The sequence below is a fragment of the Oncorhynchus clarkii genome, chromosome 25, assembly GCF_045791955.1.
Source record: "Oncorhynchus clarkii lewisi isolate Uvic-CL-2024 chromosome 25, UVic_Ocla_1.0, whole genome shotgun sequence".
Classification (NCBI taxonomy): domain Eukaryota; kingdom Metazoa; phylum Chordata; class Actinopteri; order Salmoniformes; family Salmonidae; genus Oncorhynchus; species Oncorhynchus clarkii.
In genome coordinates this window covers 37,145,950-37,159,803 of record NC_092171.1, presented here as the reverse complement: position 1 = coordinate 37,159,803, position 13,854 = coordinate 37,145,950, and the positions used below count along the sequence as shown (strand labels likewise).

The window sequence follows — 13,854 nt, the reverse complement described above, 5'->3', positions numbered from 1 at the left end:
GCAGTTCAGCGTCATAACCGACTTCAGCAAATACTAATCTTCAATGGCCACTGGCACACTGTGTGCTCTTCACTGATGAATCCCAGTTTCACCGGTACCTGGCAGAGGGCAGACAGCATGTATGGTGTCGTGTGGGCGAGCGGTTTGCTGATGCCAATGCTGTGAACAGAGCGCCCCATGGTGGCGGTGGGGTTATGGTATGGGCAGGCATAAGCTACAGACAACGAACACAATTGCATTTTATCGATGGCAATTTGAGTGCCATGATGAGATCCTGAGGCCTATTGTCGTGTCATTCATCTGCTGTCATCTCCTCATGTTTCAGCATGATAATGCACGGCCCCATGTCGCAAGGATCTGTACACAATTCCTGGAAGCTGAAAATGTCCCATTTCTTCCATGGTCTGCATACTCACCAGACATGTCACCCATTGATCATGTTGGGATGCTCTGGATTGACGTGTACTCCAGCACTGTCCAGTTCACGTCAATGTCCATCAACTTCGCACAGCCATTGAAGATTAGTGGGACAACAATCCACAGGCCACAATCAACAGCCAACTTTATGTTAAGGAGATGTATTGCGCTGAATGAGTGGTCACACCAGATACTGACTGGTTTTCTGATCCACTCCCCTACTAGATGCATATCTGTATTCCCAGTCATGTGAAATCCATAGATTAGTACCTAATGAATTTCAATTGACTGATTTTCCTCTGAAGTACCATGCTGTTGGTGTACAACAGCACTTTTCTGAATTTGCTGGAAGAAATTTGCTCCCACCATCAACCCAGAGAGCCCCTGCCCTCCCCCCATCTACTCCTCTCTTCATCTCTCCTCCTCTCCCCTCTCATCTCCTCCCCTACCTCTCCCCCTCTCCTCTCCTCCCCCACCTCTCCCCCTTTCGCCTCTCCTCCCCCACCTCTCCCCCTTTCTCCTCTCCTCCCCCACCTCTCCCCCTTTCTCCTCTCCTCCCCCACCTCTCCCCCTCTCCTCTCCTCACCCACCTCTCCCCCTTTCTCCTCTCCTCCTCCACCACTCCCTGTTTCTCCTTTCCTCCCCTACCTCTCCCTTTCTCCTCTCCTCCCCTACCTCTACCCCTTTCTCCTCTCCTCCCCTACCTCTCCCCCTTTCTCCTCTCCTCCCCTACCTCTCTACCCCTCTCCTCTCCTCCCTACCTCTACCCCTCTCCTCCCCTACCTCTCCCCCTTTCTCCTCTCCTCCCCCACCTCTCCCCCTTTCTCCTCTCCTCCCCTACCTCTCCCCCTTTCTCCTCTTCTCCCCCACCTCTCCCCCTTTCTCCTCTCCTCACCCACCTCTCCCCCTTTCAATCCTCTCCTCTCCTCCCCTACCTCTCCCCCTTTCTCCTCTCCTCCCCCACCTCTCCCCCTTTCTCCTCTCCTCCCCTACCTCTCCCCCTTTCTCCTCTTCTCCCCCATCTCTCCCCCTTTCTCCTCTCCTCCCCCACCTCTCCCCCTTTCAATCCTCTCCTCTCCTCCCCTACCTCTCCCCCTTTCTCCTCTCCTCCCCCACCTCTCCCCCTTTCTCCTCTCCTCCCCTACCTCTCCCCCTTTCTCCTCTTCTCCCCCACCTCTCCCCCTTTCTCCTCTTCTCCCCCACCTCTCCCCCTTTCTCCTCTCCTCCCCTACCTCTCTACCCCTCTCCTCTCCTCCCTACCTCTACCCCTCTCCTCCCCTACCTCTCCCCCTTTCTCCTCTCCTCCCCCACCTCTCCCCCTTTCTCCTCTCCTCCCCTACCTCTCCCCCTTTCAATCCTCTCCTCTCCTCCCCTACCGCTTTCCTTATCTCTTCTCTCTGCTCTATATTGATAGATAGATACACAGATCCACAAAGAATAGATACACAGATCCACAAAGAATAGATTACACAGATCCACAAAGAATAGATTACACAGATCCACAAAGAATTCGAAAACAAAACCATTTTGATAAACTCCCATATCTACTGGGTGAAATTCCAGTGTGCAATCACAGCAGCAAGATTTGTGACCTGTTGCCACAAGAAAAGGGCAACCAGTGAAGAACACCATTGTAAATACAACCCATATTTATGCATATTTATTATCCCTTGTGTACTCTAACCATTGTTACAACACTGTATATATATATATATATATATATATATATATATATATATATATGTATAATATATATATATATATACTGTATATAACGGGGGAAGAACAAGTATTTGATACACTGACGATTTTGCAGGTTTTCCTACTTACAAAGCATGTAGAGGTCAGTAATTTTTATCATAGGTACACTTCAACTGTGAGAGACGGAATCTAAAACAAAAATCCAGAAAATCACATTGTATGATTTTGAAGTAATTCATTTGCATTTTATTGCATGACATAAGTATTTGATCACATACCAACCAGTAAGAATTCCAGCTCTCACAGACCTGTTAGTTTTTCTTTTAAGAAGCCCTCCTGTTCCCCACTCATTACCTGTATTAACTGCACCTGTTTGAACTCGTTACCTGTATAATAGACACCTGTCCACACACTGAATCAAACAGACTCCAATCTCTCCACAATGGTCAAGACCAGAGAGCTGTGTAAGGACATCAGGGTTCAATTGTAGACCTGCACAAGGCTGGGATGGGCTTTAGGACAATAGGCAAGCAGCTTGGTGAGAAGGCAACAACTGTTGGCGCAATTATTAGAAAATGGAAGAAGTTCAAGATGATGGTCAATCACCCTCGGTCTGGGGCTCCATGCAAGATCTCACCTCGTAGGGCATCAATGATCATGAGGAAGGTGAGGGATCAGCCCAGAACTACACAGCAGGACCTGGTCAATGACCTGAAGAGAGCTGGGACCACAGTCTCAAAGAAAACCATTAGTAATTCATCATCCGTCATGGATTAAAATCCTGCAGCGCACGCAAGGTCCCCCTGCTCAAGCCAGCGCATGTCCAGGCCCATCTGAAGTTTGCCAATGACCATGTGGATGATCCAGAGGAGGAATGGGAGAAGGTCATGTGGTCTGATGAGACAAAAATCTAGCTTTTTTGTCTAAACTTCGCTCGCCGTGTTTGGAGGAAGAAGAGGGATGAGTACAACCCCAAGAACACCATCCCAACTGTGAAGCATGGAGGTGGAAACATCATTCTTTGGGGATGCTTTTCTGCAAAAGGGACTGGACGACTGCACCATATTGAGGGGAGGATGGATGGGGCCATGTATCGTGAGATCTTGCCCACAACCTCCCTCCCTCAGTAAGAGCATTGAAGATGGGTCGTGGCTGGGTCTTCCAGCATGACAACGACCCAAAACACACAGCCATGGCAACTAAGGAGTGGCTCCATAAGAAGCATCTCAAGGTCCTGGAGTGGCCTAGCCAGTCTCCAGACCTGAACCCAATAGAAAATCTTTGGAGCGAGCTGAAAGTCCTTATTGCCCAGCGACAGCCCCGAAACCTGAAGGATCTGGAGAAGGTCTATATGGAGGAGTGGGCCAAAATCCCTGATGCAGTGTGTGCAAACCTGGTCAAGAACTACAGGAAACGTATGATCTCTGTAATTGCAAACAAAGGTTTCTGTACCAAATATTAAGTTCTGCTTTTCTGATGTATCAAATGCTTATGTCATGCAATAAAATGCTAATTATTCACTTAAAAATCATACAATGAGATTCCGTCTCTCACAGTTGAAGTGTACCTATGATAAAAATTACAGACCTCTACATGCTTTGTAAGTAAGAAAACCTGCAAAATCGGCAGTGTATCAAATACTTGTTATCCCCACATATTATATATATATAATATGACATTTGTAACGTCTTTTTTGTTTTGAAACTTCTGTATGTGTAATGTTTACTGTTCATTTTTATTGCTTATTTCACTTTTGTATATTATCTACATCACTTGCTTTGGCAATGTTAACACGTTTCCCATGCCAATAAAGCCCCTTGAATTTAATTGACAAAGAGACAGAGAGACAGAGTGAGGTAGAACAAGACAGCGAGAGTGAGGGAGAGCAAGACAGCGAGAGTGAGGGAGAGCAAGACAGAGAGAGTGAGGGAGAGCAAGAGAGAGAAAGAGCAAAAGAAAGAGAGACATAGAGAGAGAGAGCGAGAGAGAGGTCTTGGCTGTGGTGCCATGTGGAAACGTCCGCCCTGCATGCACCTGCGTGTGAACACCAACAGAGGCAAAGGAAGGGAAGAAGAGAGAACTGGAAAAGAAGATAAAACATTCCACTAATCACGGAGAGAACTTCTTGTGAGGAGCGGAGAGCAGAGGGCATCGGCTAGAGAATAAGTAAGTGGCGGTCTTTATCGTTTACTGGACCGGTGTGTGTAGGTGCGCCAATGGACCGCTGTGTGCGTTTAGGTGCGCGCATGTACTGTAGGCTACGTGTGCTTGCTTGTGTGTGCTTGTCCTTTATTCAATATCTTATATCTCTTATAGAGGGAGGGCCGGCAGCTGCCCGGTGTAGACTATATATAGACTATTGTATGAAAGTACTGAACAATTTACTATACTATTGGTCATTCTGATACGGATTCCCCTTCAGAGGACAGGACTGCCTGCTGCTTCTCTGTGGTGAGACAAGGTTAGACCATGATTTCATGAAAAGTACCCACTGCACAACATTTCTGTTTCGTAGATGTTTTGATTTTTTTGATTTTTTTTTTTTTTTTTGTGTTTTGGTAGATTCTGTTATTGTGGTAGCTTGTGAGTTTCCTACTCTACTTAGACCGCGGGTCTACCATTTGTACACACATAGGCCTACTTTAGATAGGCTAAAACTGATTCGGTACTTTTTATCTTCCAGAAAACTACATTTGTATCATGCAGCACAGCGCTATTGCGTGCGTATGAAGGACAGGTGCAGCGTTCTGCGCGCGGGCATAGCATATCCTGTCCCTAGATCAGTGCAAACACGCGTATTAAGTGGGTTTTTTCTGCACATTTACAATATTATTTAAATAATAATAAGCATTTATTGTAGGCCCATGTGATTGAGACTGAATAGTTTAGATTTATTTTTGGTTTGAGTTGTCAATTGACTTGATTTCAACATGAAATCAACAAAAAAAGTGTCATAATGTCATTGGATTTAGGTTAAAAGTTGGGTGGAAAAAATTGCCTTACCTTGATAACTTTTTGCAAATCAGTTTTCCGTGTTAATTCAACGTCGTCGCATTGCATTGTTGTTGTCAACACGACATGGAAACAACGTTGATTCAACCAGTTCAAGCCTTTCTTGTTTAAAAATACACGTTTAGGCCTTGTACTTTGGGTGATCATGGAGTTGGGGTAAAACAGTTGTCAACTCATTAGGCATTTAAAAAGGCCTTTTCCTCAATACATTTTTATAAACTTCCATCTGAATCGGGTGAAATAGTGTGCAATCACAGCAGGAAGATTTGTGACCTGTTTCCACACAAAAAAAAGGGCAACCAGTGAAGAACAAACACCATTGTAAATACAACCCATATTTATGTTTATTTATTTTCCCTTTTGTACTTTAACTATTTGCACATCATTACAACACACACACACTCTCTCTCTCTCTCTCTCTCTCTCTCTCTCTCTCTCTCTATATATATATATATATATATATATGTTTTTTTCATTGGTCACAGGGGAGGGTTGTGTGGTTTTCTATTGGTCACAGGGTAGGGTTCTGTGGTTTTCTATTGGTCACAGGGGAGGGTTGTGTGGTTTTTATTGGTCACAAGGGAGGGTTGTGTGGTTTTTATTGGACACAGGGGAGGGCTGTGTGGTTTTTATTGGTCACAAGGGAGGGCTGTGTGGTTTTCTATTGGTCACAGGGGAGGGCTGTGTGGTTTTCTATTGGTCACAGGGGAGGGTTGTGTGGTTTTTATTGGTCACAAGGGAGGGTTGTGTGGTTTTTATTGGACACAGGGGAGGGCTGTGTGGTTTTTATTGGTCACAGGGGAGGGCTGTGTGGTTTTCTATTGGTCACAGGGGAGGGTTCTGTGGTTTTTATTGGTCACAGGGGAGGGCTGTGTGGTTTTCTATTGGTCACAGGGTAGGGTTCTGTGGTTTTTATTGGTCACAGGGGAGGGCTGTGTGGTTTTTATTGGTCACAGGGGAGGGTTGTGTGGTTTTTATTGGTCACAGGGTAGGGTTGTGTGGTTTTTATTGGTTAACATTCACTCTTTTACAGGTTTCACTATATAATTTCTTCTATCCTCATTTCCTCATCTGCTTGCAGGCCCCTCCCCTTTATCAAGGTGTATTCGTACTTCCCTTATGCATTACGCATTTCCATGTGCTAACTTTTACTATACCACAGGTCAGTATAGTCTACCAGTCTAACTTTTACTAACCCACAGGTCAGTATAGTCTACCAGTCTAGCTTTTACTATACCACAGGTCAGTATAGTCTACCAGTCTAACTTTTACTATACCACAGGTCAGTATAGTCTACCAGTCTAACTTTTACTATACCACAGGTCAGTATAGTCTACCAGTCTAACTTTTACTATACCACAGGTCAGTATAGTCTACCAGTCTAACTTTTAGTCCCCTGAGTTTGAAGTGGCACTGTTGCGCCTTCTTCACCCTAATGCTGGTGTGATGGGTCCATGTCAGGTCCTCTGTGATGTGCACACCAAGGAACTTGAAGCTTTTGACCCGCTCCACTACAGCCCAGTCGATGCAGATGGGGGCGTGCTATACGATATACGTTAGCGCAGCAGTTTAAGAGCCCGGCCATGTTCCACACAACATTATTTATTGGTACATTTCTCTCTCACACACACACACACACACACACACACACACACACACACACACACACACACACACACACACACACACACACACACACACAGAGCCCGGCTGCTCGACGGCCGTGTCTCACACAACAGTATTTATTGGTACATTTCCTGAACAAACAGCCAATGTGTTCTAATTCTGCAGAAGAGCACGTGTCAGACCTACACAACACAGAAGCATAGAGAAAACACACACAAGAATGACTCACCAGCCACAGCACAGCATGGACACACATGGGCTCCTTCTAATTTCTACTTCCCTTTAAGACTTTCAAGATGTCATATCAATGAAACTTAATTTAAAGTATGAACTATCTGAGTTTGTTGACAGGAAATAAAGAAGATACTGTAAAATACATTCTCAATCAACTAATCATCTCTTCTCCCCATCGCCCAAATAGTGGCAGCACCTGACCTAGTGGACCCCAAATCCGCCACTCACAGCAGCAAGCCCCGCCGCTCCTTCTCCGCCAAGTCAATCACACTGAGCCCCACAGAGGAGTGTCAGGCTATTGCCACGGTGATGAAGTGGAAGACGGTGTCGGCCATTTTCCTCCTGGTGGTTCTCTACCTGGTCGTTGGAGCTGCCGTCTTCAAGGCCCTAGAACAACCCCACGAGAGGTATTTATCATTCTCTCTCTCGCTCTCTCTCTCCATCTCTCTCCCTTTTTCTCCTATATATCTCTCCCTCTCCCTGCACACAATCCCCCCCCCCTCTCTCTCCCTCACTCTCTCTCTCAATCTATCCATGTTCAAAGCCCAGGAACAACCCCATGAGAGGTATCTATCCATCTCTCTGTGTCTCTGTGTCTCTCTCTCTCTCCCTCTCTCTCTCTCTCTCTCTCTCTCTCTCTCACTAGAGGTATCTATCCATCTCTCTGTTTCTCTCTGTTTCTCTCTGTTTCTCTCTCTCTCTCTAGAGGTATCTATCCATCTCTCTGTTTCTCTCTCTCTCTCTCTCTCCCTCTTTCTCCTATTTATCTCTCACTCTCCCTGCACACAAACTCTCTCTCTCTCTCTCCAGTGCTCAGCGCCTGGCCATCCTGACTCAGAAACTAGACTTCCTCTCTACACACTCCTGTGTAAACCACAGCCAACTGGAGGAACTGGTCAAGGTACCATTGTTACTGCTTGTCTGTGTGTCTGTGTGTGTGTGTGTAATCATGTTAATTGCCAGAGTGACTCATTGAGAATGTATCTTTGCTGCCATTGGTGCTGATTTGCTTGGTGAATTCCAAAATGTTAACGTTTTAACACACACTGATGTCACAGTGTGGCTTCAGGAAATAAATAAGTTGATTAAAAAGGACTAAAAACCAATCTGGGTCTTGGAGTGACCTCACTGACCATGGTAACAGATGTACTGTACATGGTGGCAGGCTGAATTCGTCAGGGAATGAGCCTACTCCCTGGTCATCCCATTACTGAGACTGGGGCTAACAGCTGCACTACCAATCTATTCAATGTCATAATGAGATATGAACTACCGGTGTGCCGCAAGGATGAGTCAGAGTTCCTCTCAGACAGAGGCGAGGTTGTTCTCAGCTTTAACTCTTCTCACAGTCTGACAGAGGTGACATTAAGCAACCAGCAGTCGTTTGGCTCTCCCTTCTCTGCTCATGTCCAGTAGAGCCATTAGACCATCAGAACACACAGGGTTTACTGTTTTCTTCTGCTGTTGAAAACCTCTTGTCTAGATATTGGTCTACTCGTTAAAGAACAGGCAAGAACCAGAAAACAATACGAAAGTCGTGTGTGTGTGTGTGTGTGTGTGTGTGTGTGTGTGTGTCTTTAAAATGTTTAACTTGGGTCAAACGTTTCAGGTAGCCTTCCACAAGCTTCCCACAATACGTTGGGTGAATTTTGGCCCATTCCTCCTGACAGAGCTGGTGTAACTGAGTCAGGTTTGTAGGCCTCCTTGCTCGCACACGCTTTTTCAGTTCCCACAAATGTTCTATAGGATTGAGGTCAGGGCTTTGTGATGGCCACTCCAATACCTTGACTTTGTTGTCCTTAAGCCATTTTGCCACAACTTTGGAAGTGTGCTTGGGGTCATTGTCCGTTTGGAAGACACATTTGCGACCAAGCTTTGACTTCCTGATTGATGTCTTGAAATGTTGCTTCAATATATCCACATAATTGTCCCACTTCATGATGCCATCTATTTTGTGAAGTGCACCAGTCCCTCCTGCAGCAAAGCACCTCCACAGCATGATGCTGCCACCCCTGTACTTCATGGTTGGGATGGTGTTCTTCGGCTTGCAAGCCTCCCCATTTTTCCTCCAACCATAACAATGGTCATTATGGCCAAACAGTTCTATTTTTGTTTCATCAGACAAGAGGACAGTTCTCCAGAAAGTACAATCTTTGTCCCCATGTGCAGTTGCTAACCGTAGTCTGGCTTTTTTATGGCGGTTTTGGAGCAGTGGCTTCTTCCTTACTGAGCGGCCTTTCAGGTTATGTCGATATAGGACTCGTTTTGCTGTGGATATAGATACTTTTGTACCTGTTTTCTCCAGCATCTTCACAAGGTCCTTTGCTGTTGTTCTGGGATTGATTTGCACTTTTCGCACCAAAGTACGTTCATCTCTAGGAGACAGAACGTGTCTCCTTCCTGAGCGGTATGACGGCTGCGTGGTCCCATGGTGTTTATACTTGCATACTATTGTTTGTACAGATGAACGTGGTACCTTCAGGCCTTTGGAAATTGCTCCCAGGGATGAACCAGATTTAGGTCTTGGCTGATTTCTGTTGATTTTCCCATGATGTCAAGTAAAGAGGCACTGAGTTTGAAGGTAGGCCTTGAAATACATCCACAGGTACACCTCCAATTGACTCAAATTATGTCAATTAGCCTATCAGAAGCTTGTAAAGCCACAACATCATTTTCTGGAATTTTCCAAGCTGTTTAAAGGCACAGGCAACTTAGTGTATGTAAACTTCTGACCCACTGGATTTGTGATACAGTGAATTATAAGTGAAATAATCTGTCTGTAAACAACTGTTAGAAAAAATACTTGTGTCATGCACAAAGTAGATGTCCTAACCGACTTGCCAAAACTATAGTTTGTGAACAAGAAATTTGTGCAGTGGATGAAAAACGAGTTTTAATGACTCCAACCTAAGTACTTCCCACTTCAACTTTATTTCTGCGTACCCAGTCAACCTACTATTTAGAATTAAGTATTGGTATTCAGACATGGTCTATGTGTCTCATCCACAGCAAGTGGTGTCAGCGATCCGTTCAGGGGTGAACCCAGCCGGGACTCTGACCAATCACAGCAGCCTCTGGGACCTAAGCTCCTCTTTCTTCTTCGCTGGAACTGTCATCACTACCATCGGTAAGTGTGTGTGTGTGTGTGTGTGTGTGTGTGTGTGTGTGTGTGTGTGTGTGTGTGTGTGTGTGTGTGTGTGTGTGTGTGTGTGTGTGTGTGTGTGTGTGTGTGTGTGTGTGTGTGTGTGTGTGTGGAACATCTCATTTACCCTCTCAGTACAGTCGTCATTACAACGTTCTTCTGTAAATCAATTTTCATGATTCTATCCTTCCTATTATCTCTCTGTTCTCCCTTCACTCCCCAAGGACCTGGGATTTAATTGCACTTCAAAAAGAGGGTGGGGCCTCTAACAAGAGGTGGAGGGATGGAGGGGGAGAGGGAGAGGTGGAGGTTAAAGTTTAGGACTAATTGGTTGGTGACCCACCCTAAGGACACAGGGGAGAAAGGGAAGAAAAGAGATAGAGACAAAAGAGAAAGAGTGAATAGTGTAAACCTAGCACATAGACTGCTGTAGCTAATGGATATTATTATTGCCTTGTCTTCCTCCTTATAAAGGGAAATTACATTCACTTGTTCCCAAAGGAAGCAACTCTGCAAGTGATTTCATTTCCAGACAGAATTGCTGTATTACGGACGAAGAAAACATTTAAGAGACAAAGAAATAAACAATCAAATAACTAGTAGAATAACAAGGAAATAGAACATATGAACAATATTTCAACTGCACAGTCTTTTAAAGATGTCGCCTTTCTTCCGCCTCTCCAGGATTTGGGAACATTTCCCCCCATACGGAGGGAGGGCGTATTTTCTGTATCATCTATGCCCTTCTGGGCATCCCTCTGTTTGGCTTCCTGCTGGCTGGAGTAGGAGACCAACTGGGAACCATCTTTGGGAAGGCCACCGCCAGGGTCGAGAAGATGTTTGTGGTGAGAATGTGTGCGTGTGCGTGTGCGCGTGCGCGCGTGTGTGTGTGTGTGTGTAGCCACTCTTAATTACTTCTCTATCCCAGGAGAGTAGAGGCCTGTCTGTCAGGAGGTTTTGAAATCACTGTCCATTACTTCATTACAGTTAGCAACACTGTACAACAGGGGTGTCAAACACATGGCCAATCCAGTCTGCGGGTGGTTGGAGCAATAAAAAGATATATCACAACAACAACAAAAAATGTATCATAATTCTTATTATTATTATTTATATATATATATATAGTACCAGTCAAAAGTTTGTACACATCTACTCAATCAAAGGTTTTTCTTGATATTTGCTATTTTCTACATTGTAGAATAATAGTGAAGACATCAAAACTATGAAATAACACATATGGAATCATGTAGTAACCCAAAAAAGTGTTAAACAAATCAAAATATATTTTAGATTCTTAAAAGTAGCCACCCTTTGCCTTGATGACAGATTTGCACACGCTTGGCATTCTCTCAACCATCTTCATGAGGTAGTCACCTGGAATGCATTTCAATTAACATGTGTTCCTTTTTTAAGTTAATTTGTGGAATTTCTTTCCTTCTTAATGCGTTAGAGCCAATCAATTGTGTTGTGACAAGGTAGGGGTGGTATACAGAAGATAGCCCTATTTGGTAAAAGACCAGGCAAGAAGAGCTCAAATAAGCAAAGAGAAATGACAGTCCATCATTACCTTAAGACATGAATGTCAGTCAATCTGGAGAATTTCAAGAACTTTGAAAGTTTCTTCAAGTCCAGCGCTATGATAAACTCTCTCATGAGGACCGCCACAGGAAAGGAAGACCCAGAGTTACCTCTGCTGCCCAGGATAAGTTCATTAGAGTTACCAGCCTCAGAAATTGCAGCCCAAATAAATGCTTCACAGAGTTCAATTAACAGACACATCTCAACATCAACTGTTCAGAGGAGACTGCGTGAATCAGGCCTTCATGGTCGAAATGCTGCAAAGAAACCACTACTAAAGTACACCAATAATAAGAAGAGACTTGCTTGGACCAAGAAACATGAGCAATGGACATTAGACTGGTGGAAATCTGTCCTTTGTCTTTGTGAGATGCAGAGTAGGTGAACGGATGATCTCTGCATGTGTGGTTCCCACCGTGAAGCATGGAGGAGGAGGTGTGATGGTTTGGGGGTGCTTTGCTGGTGACACTGTCAGTGATTTATTTAGAATTCAAGGCACAATTAACCAGCATGGCTACCACAGCATTCTGCAGCGATACGCCTTTGCGATACGCGGTTTGCGCTTAGTGGGACTATCATTTGTTTTTCAATGACCCAACACACCTCCAGGCTGTGTAAGTACTATTTGACCAAGAAGGAGAGTGATGGAGTGCTGCATCAGATGACCTGGCCTCCACAATCACCCAACATCAATCCAATTGAGATGGTTTGGTATGAGCTGGATAGCAGAGTAAAGGAAAAGTGTTCAGCATATTTAACTCCTTCAAGACTATTGGAAAAGCATTCCAGGTGAAGCTGGTTGAGAGGGTGTGCAAAGCTGTCATCAAGGCAAAGTGTGCTTAAAAACCAAAGCCTATGCAACATGAACCCGTTAAAAACAGTACTGAAGCAATGAGGTTTGTTCAGTACGGTATAGGCCCAATACATTATTAGTGTATATTGAATTTGCTTGAATTTCCCTGCCAATGCATTGTTGTTTGGACCATTAAAAAAAACACAAACACATTTTTGAGGTATGCTATATGGTAACAACGGTAATAGATCAGTTGTTGTATTACTTGTGAGGCTCAGCTGAGTGAGCATACATTTAAATATTTTACTGGGCTGATGGTGTCTGTATCTGATGGTCAGTCTCAGCTGACACCGACCAAAAAGGGACACTGTCTTCCAGCTGATGGCGACACTCAAGTCACACTGCATTAATTCAAGGCTCATGCACAAATTCATGTTATTACTCCTATGAACAGAGAAAGTGAAATATTCCTGGATATTAAAAAAACACCCAAGCAGCTAATAATAACAACACACGCCTATAGAGACACTTTCCTACTCATTCATTACTGCTGCAGTGTTGGTTGTAGTGCTGAGTGGAAGTAGGGAGAATGTGCATTTGAATAGCCTATTAAAGTGTTGAATACAAAGTGTTGACAGTGCTGAGTGAGAACGTAAACATAAACTCACTAATAAAAACAGCAGCTCTTTGCTGTGTTCGTTGACAGTCTCTCTCTAGTCGTGGTTTTAAAAGTTTTGAAATCTCACAGTATCAACTTTACTGTAGCTTTCTTTTACACCTGCTACATTACTGCAGACACGGTCATCTGAGCCATCTGATTGGTCAGCAGTAAGCCTATAGTGCACTTGATTTGCTCTCCGGGCCTTCCGGGAAGGCAGAGTTTGTACCTTCAGACACAGGCTTTATCGTTGTTTTTTATACAGAAATGTTTGGCGATCGACTAGAAATACATTTCACGATCGACCGACCGGTTGGTGACCACTGGTCTAAATGAATTATTTACGAGGTTTAATGTTTGATTTGATACATTAAATAATTCAGTTATGACTGGAAAAAATTATGTAAATCATTCATTCTTATCAGCAGTAAGAAACGACTAGCCATTGGCTGCTAACAGTGGAGCACTGCTAGCTAACTGCACAAAAACAGTCAACAATTTAGGGAGTAGAGACCCCCAGAATTGACGAAAATGTATAGTCAAAGGGGAGAATAATTATCCTGTAAAGGATTTTATTTTATTTTTTAAATGGAGGCAGCATACTAAAACAAAAGAAACATGACACCGTGTGTAAATGATAACACATCAGTGCAGGAAATGACAGGCAATTATCGAATGCTGCCCCTGGGG

At 44.2% G+C, this 13,854-nt stretch overlaps 1 protein-coding gene across 1 annotated transcript in view; it reads left to right on the top strand.

Annotated features, from left to right (window-relative positions):
* Window positions 1–4,509: 4,509 nt before the first annotated feature.
* The window catches only part of LOC139383639 (potassium channel subfamily K member 2-like), a gene marked incomplete at its 5' end in the record, with an annotated part of 45,789 nt that continues 36,444 nt past the window's right edge, over window positions 4,510–13,854 (top strand). Inside the window, 5 exons of the mRNA XM_071128180.1 lie at window positions 4,510–4,579; window positions 7,178–7,397; window positions 7,801–7,891; window positions 10,000–10,117; window positions 10,817–10,977. Of these exons, the coding sequence (XP_070984281.1) occupies window positions 4,510–4,579; window positions 7,178–7,397; window positions 7,801–7,891; window positions 10,000–10,117; window positions 10,817–10,977 (660 nt within the window). The remainder of the gene's footprint in view (window positions 4,580–7,177; window positions 7,398–7,800; window positions 7,892–9,999; window positions 10,118–10,816; window positions 10,978–13,854) is intronic.